Source organism: Sceloporus undulatus, chromosome 6, assembly GCF_019175285.1.
Source record: "Sceloporus undulatus isolate JIND9_A2432 ecotype Alabama chromosome 6, SceUnd_v1.1, whole genome shotgun sequence".
Lineage (NCBI taxonomy): Eukaryota > Metazoa > Chordata > Lepidosauria > Squamata > Phrynosomatidae > Sceloporus > Sceloporus undulatus.
In genome coordinates this window covers 36,929,781-36,942,401 of record NC_056527.1, presented here as the reverse complement: position 1 = coordinate 36,942,401, position 12,621 = coordinate 36,929,781, and the positions used below count along the sequence as shown (strand labels likewise).

The following is a 12,621-nucleotide window of genomic DNA, read 5'->3' as shown; positions in this document are numbered from 1 at the left end:
ACAATTCCCATATATCACTGAATGTAATAAAGAACTAGCAAAATTAAAATTATACCTTTAAATTACAATACCATATGCACAGCCTATGTGTATTTAAATGTATATAGTTTCATGTGGTTAAAGTGAAAATTTGGTAAGGTGTGATTTTTTTATTATTAAAAAAGTAAAAATATTAAAAAAATAAATTTGATTTTGATTCGTACATTATTATGATTACAATTATTTTATTTTCTTATATCCTGCCTTTCTTCCTACATAGGGACTCAGAGCGCCTAACAGCAAATTAAAAAACAATACAATTTAAAAACAGTACATTAAAATGCATAAATATAAAATTTAAAAAAATTAAGCAATTTTAAATGTTAATACAGTTATAAATTAAAATGTTAAATGTTAAAAATACAAACTTTAAAATTTAAAATACACAATGTTTAAATCCCAGCCCTTATCTACTTGGAAAGGCCTGACAGCATAAGAATATATTGATCTGTTGCTGAAAGGATAGCAGGAATGGAGCCATCCTAGCCTCTCTAGTGAGAGAGTTTCAAAGCTTGGGAGCAGTCACCAAGAAGGCCCTCACTCTTGTTCCCACCTGAGAGGGTGGTGGGACAGAGAGAAAGGCCTCTTCAGATGATCTCAACACTCTAGTGGGCTTGTAAAGGGAGATATGGCCCTTCAGAAACCTGAACTCAAGCTATATAGTGTTTTATAGGTCAAAAGAAGCACATTGAATTGTCCCAAGAAATGGACTGGCAGCCAATGGAGCTGTCACAGCAAAGGAGTTGGATGCTCCCTTTAGCCAGCTCTAGTCCTGGCTGCAGCTCTTTGGGCCAACTGAAGTTTCTGAGCACTTTTCAAAGACAACCCCACAGAGAGCACAGTACAGTAGTCTAAATGGGATGCAACCAAGGAATGTACCACTCTGGCCAGATCTGACTTCTCCAGGAACAGGAGCAGTTGGTGCACTAGTGTTAACTGTGCATACACACTCCTGGTCACCACCGAAACCTGGGCTTCCAGGCTCAGTGCTCTAAATTGGGAAAAAACAACAACAACCCTGAGGCCTCTCTTTTCTCCTCTCACTGAACCTCACCCCACTCACCCCATCTCTTCAGCATTTTAAAGGGATGCAGGCAAATGCCGCAGCCTGTTTCAGCCAGATGTTTGAGGAACAGTTGTGTCACCCTCCCTAAGGTGCCACCTGGTATGGTCCTCATCCTCCACACCCCTTTAGTAATGCCTCTGGTGTTCTCAGGTGGGTTCATTTCCCATTGTAGCTGAGTATGAGACTGGCTGAACCCAGGACCTGCCTTGTCTTTATTCTTATTCCTTTTGTTTCAAATCTCTGCTCATTTCTTCCCCCTCCTCAGATAAATTGAGAGCTAAGTCCTTTGAAGACTTGAGAGAGGAAGTTGATTTGTAGCAAAATGGTAACATGCATGGTGCAGAATCACCTGTCTCACACCTTCTTCCGTAATGCCTCCCAGAATGAGCTTCTTTCCTAGTGAGCCCCAAACAGAGCAGGCAGGGAAAGCTATGTGGTTTTGTTTGCTCTGCCAATTCACAGAACTGCAGGCCTGGGTTAAAGGTGATTCTCACATCTTCTGTGTTCTGGTGTTAGTCATAGGTTTCAGAATTGAATTAATTGTAAACTTTGTTGGACTATTTCAGACAGATGCAAGGGATATTGGTATCTGAAACAGATCAAATCCAAATCTAATCACTCCTGAAGATTTGTTAAAGTTTTGGATTTGTAGGTACATAGACCATGTGTTCTCCCAAAACAGATGCATTTCACTCTCTCCATAAAAAATAATACTAGCGGTGGGAACAAGAGTGGGGCAGGAGTGTTGTTTGTGAGAAGCAGCTCTTGAATGGTTTCACTAGATCTTTTCAGAGCCAATATTTTTGCAAGATGAATAATTAACAGGATTGTTCTATTGGATCATAGCCTGTGGTTGCAGTCTGTCCTAGGAGAACCAACATTAAGAAAGATTTTTTGTGGTTTCTCAAGGGCTTGAAATTGGGAGTTTAATTGAAAAATTAACCATTTTCATATCTTTCTACTGTTGTTTCTCTATTCTTCACACCTATAAGTCACTATTCTTCTGTTGCACTTCCTGTGACCTCAGTGTTAGGTGAGCAATTAAATTATTTTTTGTTCATCATAATATTATATCCTCTGCAGCTATCCACCTTTTGCATATACCGTTTTCATATAAATTGCAAACAAACAAGCAAACTAAGGAGTGATCAAATACAACAAGAAGAAACACAGCCCCTATTCTCAAATATGAATACTCTTTCATCCAATAACTTGACAATTATGTTTCTGAAAGTTTGCTCTTTTCTTAATTAGGTCCACATCTATATTGTGTATCATTGAGATTAAAAATTACGTAGAAAAACATTCTAGGGGGAAAAGTGCATTCTTTTATGGAAATTCCCAAATTATAAAGGCTGTTCTTGTCTGAAGCCACTTTAACTATTCTTGTGATCTCCTCAGAAGGGGCAACTATTCCTGCAAACACCATCCAGTCCTGAAAAGAAATTTAAAAAAAGTTATTGGTTCATACTTTAAAAAATAATCAGATTTTTAATGATTCCTAACATACAGTGTTGTATGGTGGTTTAAATGTTGGACTAGGGTGTGGCTGAGGTAGTTTGGTGCAAAGCAACTGTGAAAAGCAGACCACTAGGAAACAAGTGGCAAATGAATAGTGTTTTGTCAGAGGATCCTCAAGCAAAAGAAGAAATGAATCTTCATGTGCTTATTAATGGCTGTGGTTTATTTTTATAAACGGTTTTCGACTATCCTGTTGGAGAGCTTTTTAGAAAACAGGACATCAAAAACCTTTTTAAAGAATAAAATATAACCATTAATAAGTATGTGAAGACATGTCTCTTCTTTTGCTTGTGGATCCTAGCTGTGCTTTCTAGTACTGGTTTGTGATTTTGTTTTGTCACAGGGCTGCTTTATAGATACAAATATTACCTTGGACAATGAAATTGTTTCTGATTTATTTGTTTACTCTAAACTGCCATCATTTTAAGTTTATCTAATGTTAACTGAAATAACCTGCCCGTTTTGTATATTGTTATAACCCCCACCCTGGACCACAGGATGATTGGTTTACAGAGTCCTATGAAAATTAATGTGGATTTTGGATGTGGGTTCCAGTTAGAAAGTGATGCAGGACAATGTTGTGTATACATACGTACTCAGAAGTGAGCCTGATCTAAGCTTAAAGGGGTGTTATTCCACAGTCTGTGTGTATAGGAGTTCAGCCTTAAGAAGTAAAGTTGTTGTAGGGTAGAGAATCAATAGGGATTATTCTATATTTTTAATGTAATGTGCCATGTACAAGCTCACCTTGGGACTTTTCTGTGGGAGGGCATGGTTTTCTCTCTTTTTTCTGGAAAGGTTCTGTATTATTTTAGCTTTTGATATTTCATCCCACATTGCTTGAAATCAGTTTTGTTTTGACTTTCTATAACTTTTGTGGATCTTATCTGTGGGAGGGATTGTTGTGTTTTTCAGCTGGTATGGCAGAAGATCAGGCAGGAGTTTCTGGCACAACAGAGATCATTGAGGCAGGTTTTGCACTAGCATACTATACTTCTTGGCATGCATAGCCTGGGAACATATTCTATGCTTTTCTATTTCGTTTTAGGTTAGCCCACTCACTGAATTATGTGTAGACCACACAAGGGTTTTAATGTATGAACAATGGGATTGAGAATGAAAATAAATGAGAAAATCAGAAATTGGAATGAGAATGCAAAATCGGGGAATTTCCAGTTTTTCCACAAATCTATCATAATGTATAATTTTCCTTCCTCCTTTAATATTGTTAAAAATATTCATATCAATCTATATTAACATGAGACACTTATGTGCAGCTCCAAATCTTAAAACCCAATGTATGAGAACACAGCATGGATGGTATTGACTATCAGTAGTATAAATATAGAAAAAATAATGAGGTTGTTTCTGTTAATATCTTTAAGAATTCGAATCACTTCTTGACATGTCTCCAAAGTAATTTGCGGTAATAAAAGTTTTAAAACAAGCTGTAAAACTACAGTTGACAGTAGTGTAAACAGCAAGCGGTAGAGAACATTAGTAAAGCAGCAGTCAGTAAAACATAGATCAAACGATAGGCAGTAGACACTAACTTGAACTCTTAGTAAAAAGGAAATCCTAAAGCTGTCCTTTATCTCTCTCTTCTCAGTATGAGAAGCATATATAATGTGAAAGCAATAGAGGTCCTTCTTGATGGTTGCTCTCCAACTCTGAAACTCTGGCAAAGAAAGCTTGATTAATTACATGGTTTGTTTTTTTCCTTTTAAAAAAAGACTTCTAAAAGGGTTAGCCTGCCTTGATTATTCCAAAATGTGAGAGGCCTGTGCTGCCACAAAGAGAAAGAGTTAGTGTGAATATTGAGAGGTGGAGGGTTGAGGAGGGCTGCCTGGCCATGATGGTTGCTCAGAACAGAGGCACAGGGCATGCATTTCTATTGGCTGGCAAGAGAGCAATGAAATGAGAAAGGGATGAGTACTTTGAAGCTGGCTCAGACATTAAATTTAAAGCAAGCAGTTGGGCAGAAAGGGAAATGGGGGAGCAAGGGAGACTTACTATTTCTGTGTACATACCCAGAGACTCACTCAAGGAATTTTCTGTTCCCTATACCAAAGTCATGTGGTAATTATTTCTAATTTCTAATTGGCTTGTGTTTTAGAGTTGCGTTATCTTTCAGCTTGTGCATCCTGAAGTAGAAGAAAAATTGCTTGGAAAATTGAAACCAGGGATGTGGAATATTTTACTGTTGCAGAGAGTTTGATGAGACAAACCATTTTGACATAGTGAGATAACTTGTCAAGGATTCATCAACCTCTGATTCCAGCATGAGAATCAGATGCTATTTTTTGTGTGTGTTTCCTGCATTTTGTGCAAAATGTCTCAGTGCAAAACTGTTGTCTTTTTGTTCATGAAACCAAATACAACATAGAATCATAGAATCGCAGAGTTGGAAGAGACCCCAAGAGCCAACCCCTTTATTCTGCCATGCAGGAAATCCAAATCAAAGCATCCCTGACAGATGGCCATCCAGCCTCTGTTTAAAGACCTCCAAGGAAGGAGACTCCACTACACTCGAAAGGAGTTTGTTCCACTGTCCAACAGCCCTTACTGTCAGAACAAGAACAAAAAAACACGTGACAAACACAGTGCTATTACATTTTACTAATCAAGCAATGCGGCAATAGTTATCTTATTCAGTAAAATCCATTCACTGAAATGCACTAGAGGCCATCTGCACTGCAGAAATAATCCAGTTTGACACCACTTTAACTGTCATAGCTCAATGCTGTGGAATTCAGGGAACTGTAGTTTGTTGTGGCACTAGCGCTTTCTGACAAAGAAGGCTAAATGTCTGACAAAACTACAGCTCCCAGAATTACATAGCATTGAGTCATGACAGTTAAACTGGTGTCAAACTAGATTATTTCTGCCATGTGGATGCAGCCAAAGTCTATTAGATATCTACAAATAATATCATTGTTTTTCAGCAAGGAGATTAGTGTGTATGTGTTGTCTCATTTCCATGTGAGAATGAACCACCTACCACTCTGGATTCGTGCTTGTGCTAGTTGAGAAATCAGTCATGGTTGGATTATGTATTTTGATGTTGGAGGTGGTTAATGTCTGATAGATGGTATGGTTCACACTTGCTTGAAGGGATAGAATGTGAAGAAAATTGCACTGAACTCTGTCAGATTTACTTCTAAGAAGATACGCATATGATTATACTGCTGTCTGCACTTCTTCTTGAAGAGCATTGAATGGCATCAGTGGATTCTAATAAAGGTGCATCAATAGAAGTTTTGCTGGGTATTTTGCTGTTGAGAGGATTTCTGCTTGGTCTCAACAGTTGCATTAAATGGCAGAGTTTTAGTTCTTTCTCACCTGTGCAAGGGTTTCTAGACTGTTCTTAGCATTAAAAATGACTCTCTGATGTATTTAAGATGAAGAACATAATTTGCCATTGTTTTCACTAGATTAGGAAGCTCTTTAATTGAATACTGGCTAGTAATAAAGTGGGCTTTTAATAATTCTTTTTGAATACTATTTGAACTTGATTTGAATGAATGTGGAATGAAAAAATCATCACAGATTTTCTTCCTTGAACTTTTCACAATCCTAAAAAGCAACTGAGGGAATGAAAAAAGATCCAGTTACAGTACTGTGTTTGTACAGCTGTACCTCATTGACTCGAGGTTTGTGTTACACACAGTTTGTGATAGGAAGTATATGCTTTTAAAACAACCAAGGAGACGGATCTTTAACCTCCACCCTTTTCAGATTTTTTTTGTTCACCTATTTAGCTTCTGTCATAGTCCTAGGAAGTATTTCAAATACAAATTATTGCACAGAATCATAACTCGAAGGAATCACTCATCCCCTTGTGAACTCATTAGAAAGGTGGATTAAGATACTCATTTCCCACCAGAATTGAAGTTTAAGATACTGTGTACTTCGGGAGAAGATGAATTTTCAAAACGGATTTCTCAGATTGCATGTTAGGGATTTTTTCCTGAAGGGTTGGTTAAGTTATCATTTTTCAGTTTAGCTGTTGTAAGGATTTTGAGAGGCTCAGAGTACATCCAGGAATGATTAAGTTGCTTCCTATATTACTAACAGGTCATAATTTGTTAGTTATCATATGTTAATATCAAGCTTATAATAGTGTGTAATTCCCCTGGTGTCTTAGAATGGTTGACCTGATGGTACATTAATGTATTTGCTTTGGCATGTTTACACTTAGGTGTTAATCATCAGCCCTGATATAATTTTGGCAGTGGAGAATACCAAGACATTAACTGTTATAATGTCACATACTGAGTGAAATACTAATTTCTGCCAAGAGTAGCTTGCTTAATGGTTGCACTGAAATCTTAACTTTCCCATTGTTTTTGAGAAGGGCTCACTTGGCTGCCAATGAATTCCACATTAGCAACAGAGGCTTCATGTAAACTTAATTCTTTTAACACAGGTGATCTAAAATTAATTTAAATATAACAAGCCAACTACTAGACTGCACCACCCACCTTCACACTATGATGTACTCAAGACATTCTAAAACCCTCAGGCTACACATCTGATGGCCATGAAAGATTTTGTCTCTTCAGTTCTGTGTGCCAAATTCCTACTCATAACTGTCGAAATAGACAGGTTTGTAAAATTCTCAGCAGTCTGACCACCCAGACTATTGTTAAAGAAAACAATGTACTTTTCTATTGTCTGCCTTTGCACATTACCAGTTTTAAATTACATTAACAGTCTGGGCTTTTTGACACACCCAGGGGATTTTCACTTAAGGGAAATTATGACACAGGAAGGGATGAAAGATAATCAAGTAGCAATATTACATCTATCTAGGAGAAAGCTTCTGTATCCTTCCAGTAGAAAGATATATCTATTGCCACCAGTGAAGAGTATGCTTGGTGTTGAGTGACTAGTAACACAAAGGACTTTCAATTCATTTACATACACAAGCACAGGATTACTACCTTATATCATATTTAACCTTGTCCTGATAAAGACTATTATCATTGACTGCTCAAGCAGTTCACTGGCATGTCATTATTGGCTCAGAGTTCCTGACCTTGTTTGCTGTTACCTGTGATCTTGGCTCCCAGTGTGATATGGTAGGATCAGGAACTGTCAACACAATCTGGAGTGAAGGCATCTGCCCTTTGGTGGTCTTCTCAGGTGGCAGTAAAAGCATAAAAATTCAATATTTTTTTAAAAATGAATTTTTAATGCAGTGTTATTTTCCGTTCTTTAGCTGCATTGTCATGGCATTCTTTCTTTCTCAGATCAGAGAACATGAGAAAAGTAATGAGTACACAGGCAGTGTAGTAATTTCAGCATTGGACTAGGACTCAGGAGACCAGGGTTCAAATCCTGGTTTGGCCATGGAAACCCACTGAGTGACCTTGGGCAAGTCACATTCTCATATTCTCAGAGGATGGCAATGGCAAACCTCCTCAGAAGAAACCTGCCAAGAAAACTTGTAATAGGTTTGCCGTAGGTTGCCATATGCTGGAAATGACTTGAAGGCCCACAACAGTAACAACAAGATTAACATATAGTCACCTAGAACCTCATGGTAGACTGAGGTACTCTATTTCCTATAACCTGAAGAGAAGGGGACTCAGGTTGAAATGCACAAAGCAGAAAGCAAGCACGACATGCTGGATTTTTATTATTATTATTATTGTAAAACATGTTTATTGTTTCCATAGTGCAGAATTTAGACAAGAATATTAACTTACAGTTTCCATGCTTTTTGTTGGATGGGTGATTTTATGAGCTCTAACCTCTTCTCTTAAACCACAGGGCTTTTAAAAAACTATACATTCTGTTTCTGATTGGACAGAAGGGATTTTCTTCAACCAGTTCTCTGTATGCATATATTTCCCTACATTGACAAGTGATTCTCTTTTTCAAAACATTCACACTTTAGAACATTCATTAGACTTAATGGAAAGAAACAAGAGATTTGACTTTTGAGCAAAAAAGTTTGAAACATTAATTTATTTATTTTTTGGTATTCAGACCTTTAAAAATTAACAGAGTATAACCTAAATAATATCTCTATTAATGAAGGAGTATCACTTAAACAAATCCATATTATTATGTTGCAATAGCCCCTAAACAATATTAGGGCCTGTTGTTTAAGGCCTATTGCAACATAATGGAAAATTAATCCTTATTTTCTCACTTTAATTGATAAATAATATTTTTTGTAAAAACAAACCTCTGTGGTTTCTGTTAAAATATGTACTTCAGCAACCTCCCCATTTCCTCTTTCACAGTATTATTTCTTCAGGCTTTTCTCTTCCTCATAAATAGCAATTTTATAATACTTCAGCCAATCTTATTGATGTCTACTTTAGATAATTTCCCTAGTCATGTAGGAGGCACTTTTCTAGGACTTGCTCATGTTGGATTCATTAAAATGGACCTGAGAAGGTATGGTTGCCACTCTAATCTTTCCTATGTATCAGGAACCTCTCAATGGTTGAATCATTCACAGTACAAGCCTATGGAAACTTTTCCTAGAAGTAATTCCTACTGTGTTTGAGGGGGCTGAATTGTAGGCAGATGTGCACAAAACTGCAATATTGTGTATAGTTGCTCAACTTCTGCACACTAGAGAGAATATGCAAACCAGGGACTGGATGTATATATCTCTCCAAATGTTGTTGGGCTGCAACTCATAGAACACAGTATGCTACAGAATAATCAGAGTACAGTACAGTCCAAAAACATCCTGAGGGCCACACAATTCCCAATCTAAAATAGATGAACCCTAAATTCTTGTGTTTCATACATGACACAGTGAACATTCATTAACATCTTAAGACATATACAGTCGCCCCTCCAATTTCGCATCCCTTGACCATTCGCAGGCGGCAAACGGAGGGAGACAAAATGGCACTTGAATATCTGCATTTTTCTGTTTTGCGGGAGGGTCCAGAATGGATCCCCTGCTAAAATAGAGGGGTAACTGTATACAGTGCGTCTGTGTCATACGCGGGTGTCTTTTACATGGCTTCCAATTTACGCTGGAAGCCCCTCACCATTTCCTGAATGGAGTGCAAGCCCACGGCGCTTGCGTCGCTGCATGCATGAGTCTCATTATCCTCAGTGGGACTCGAGCATAGGCGGAACTTGCCTTACGCAGCGGGGTCTGGAACGGATCCCCCGCCTAAGGCAAGGGACCACTATAATTTATAGTAATGTGGGAGATTATCACACAAGCCCAAAAAGTGGAATTAAATCAGAATAGATGCATTTGCGGCCGAACTGTATCAGATGGTGCCATGGCTGAACAGTAGCTGGTCTGTCCTCCATCCATGGCTATCACATACTTTTTTATTGGTGGGTTTCCCCCATCAATTGCTGCCAGTGTAGCTGCTGTAGCATTAGATTTGTGTGTATAGTCTGGGCTTCATTTCCAGCATTGGCCAGTCATGTCGTGTCATTTCTCTGCTCTTCTTCACTCCACCTACAGTTCCCAAGCTGTCTGTCTTACTTTTTTAAAAAAATGTTTTAATTTCTTTCCTCTCCCTCCCCCAAATTGTATTGGCATAATGCCTAAATTGTTTTAAAAAGAGAGAGAGAAATTAAAAAAACCTGAAAAGCATGTTGGTAAAGCAATAGGACAGGGAGGCAGGTTAAGGAGCATGCTGGGAAAAAGGATCCCAGACTGGCAATGGCTGCTGCAGTGATTGCAGATATGTGTGATATGGACTGTTCGCAAGTTGGTATGTATTTATTTTCTTTCATTAACATAATCATGGTGAAAAGGGGCAGGGAGCTCCTGTGATAATCTCCTTGATGATAAGGCTATATGCATTACTTTATTTTTCCAAGGCTCACTTAATTTCTGTTTTCTTTTTGTTTTTCAGAGATTAATCTACTGTGGGCAGGACACCAAGTTCATCATAGTTCAGAGGATTATAATTTATTCACAGCATTAAGGCAATCTGTTTTGCAGAAATACACATCTTGGGTAAGTTACACAAAATGCATACTGTTATGCAATAAATAATTTATTAACAAATGTGCCAGTTATCAACGTTTTTGTACCATCTGTCATGTGCCTTATTAATACAGTTTCAGTTTGTTGTGTTGTTAATGGCCATCAAGTCAGCTTTGATTTACGACAACTCTGTGATTTCCAAGATCCAGGGTGGTGCATTCTGTTCAGTATTTACAGTGTTGTAACTGGGATTTACAACATCTTAAATATTTGAATCACTGCTTACGATGGTTGTACCAGTACACTGACGGAGGGTGCGTGCAAAAACCCACATTAGAAGCTGGTTAGTACCACCAACATAGGGATTTCCAAGGCTCTGGAGAGTGAAGTGGTGAGTGAAGATGACTCTGCCCATCTTCTGTCAGCAAAGTCATTTGTGACAGGTACTTGCAATAAGACCCTGCAGGGTTCCCTGTGGCTCCCGTTCAGAAAGCACCTTGCTGCCAAAAGAGGGGCAGATGCTTCTTTAATCACCACCTCTCTCCCCAGCACCATGGAAATCCCTATGTTGGTAGTACTACCAGGCTTCTAAACAAGGTTTTTCGGGTCAGATCAGGAAATGTAACTATGATGACAGAACTCCATAGTCACAGCTGCATCTCCTGAGGATCTCGGTCTCTGCTATTGATAGCCATGCCAATCTTTTGCAAAGCCAGGGCCATCATTTCCTATTTTTTGCAGTCCTTGGTATCTGCAGAACTCTTCTCCAGCACCACATTTCAGATTAGTTGATTTTCTTCATAATAGCTTTCTTCACTATCTAGCTTTCACATAAAAATTAGAAATGTTGTGGCACATTTTCAATTTACTTTAAACTTTTAATTTTTTTTTGCTCTTTGCATGTCTTAAGGTTTTATTTAATGTACAGTTGTTGTTTTTTAAAAAGAAAATCAGATCAATAATAAAGTACAGCTGTTATGTGGAGTATTATTGTAGGAAGTTGACATTTATTTCCATTGATAACGATTCCTGGGATATAATTTAATCAATTAGTATGTGAATAATTGTTTTTTTTAATCACCTCAAAATCTTGCATAATTTTGCTTATTTCATTTATTTATTTCACTTCTATGCCACTTTTCTCCTAAAAAAGAGACACAAGCCAGCTCACAAGATAAAACGTATGTGAAAACTATGAAAGTTTTAAATTATAAAATTATTGTTGAAATTGCCTCACTCCTGCAAGAAAATTTTAATTTTTTTTGCACCAATCCAAGAAATAATATCTGCATTTAGATGGGTCTTCTACTTAAAGGTTCCTATGATTACAGTAATTGAAATCTTTGCAGAGAAAGATGCCTTGTGCACTTGTGTCTAGCAGCCAGGTTAGCATGTATAGTGCCTCACATTGGATCAGGCATCACGTCACAACCCTAAATACTGCCAAAGATATAAATGAGTCAGTGTTAAAGACAGATGAATGCATCTATTTCCATGCAGGTGAGTGCACAAGCTAGAAAGGAGGAATTATTTCTCTGCTACCTAAAGAAGAAGGAAAGTCTCTTTGGCTCCAGCCAGCATGGAAACTCAGAAGGCTAGCAGAGAGTGGGGGGGAGGGGCACTGTAGAATAGTTTTTGGGGGGAGGAAGGTGGTTAAATCACCTCATAAAAATAGTCACCCATTATCCGGGAATGCTGCCAACACACACTCACATGGCTGATAAGAGCCTGCTGGGCAAAAGATAAACACGCCGAGCTGCCAAGAAGCAGTTCCTCAACAATGCCAAACAATGTCCAATAGAATAAGCCATTAGCCAGTCCAAAGTTTAGGATTTCAGAGAGCAATACTACCAGTCCAGTGCGAGGTCAAGAGTGCCAGAGGGTTGGTCAAAGTGTCCGGTCTGAGGTCAAGGATTCAAAGGCAGTCAGGAGTCTAGGAAACCAGGAGTCAGATCAAGCAGCATTCACTAATGAGAACTTTAGATTGTAAGTCTGAGGGCAGGGAACTGTCTAATTAATAATAATAATAATAATAATAATAATAATAATAATAATAATAATAATA

General features: G+C 38.0%; 1 protein-coding gene across 3 annotated transcripts in view; it reads left to right on the top strand.

Annotated features, from left to right (window-relative positions):
* The window catches only part of AGMO (alkylglycerol monooxygenase), a 160,916-nt gene that overhangs the window by 48,582 nt on the left and 99,713 nt on the right, over positions 1-12,621 (top strand). For all 3 annotated transcript variants that reach the window (XR_006104790.1, XM_042476869.1, XM_042476868.1), the window contains exon 4: positions 10,483-10,586. Coding sequence is in view for 2 of the 3 variants with exons in the window: in XM_042476869.1 (XP_042332803.1) it covers positions 10,483-10,586 (104 nt within the window). In the remaining variant the exon portion in view is untranslated. The remainder of the gene's footprint in view (positions 1-10,482; positions 10,587-12,621) is intronic.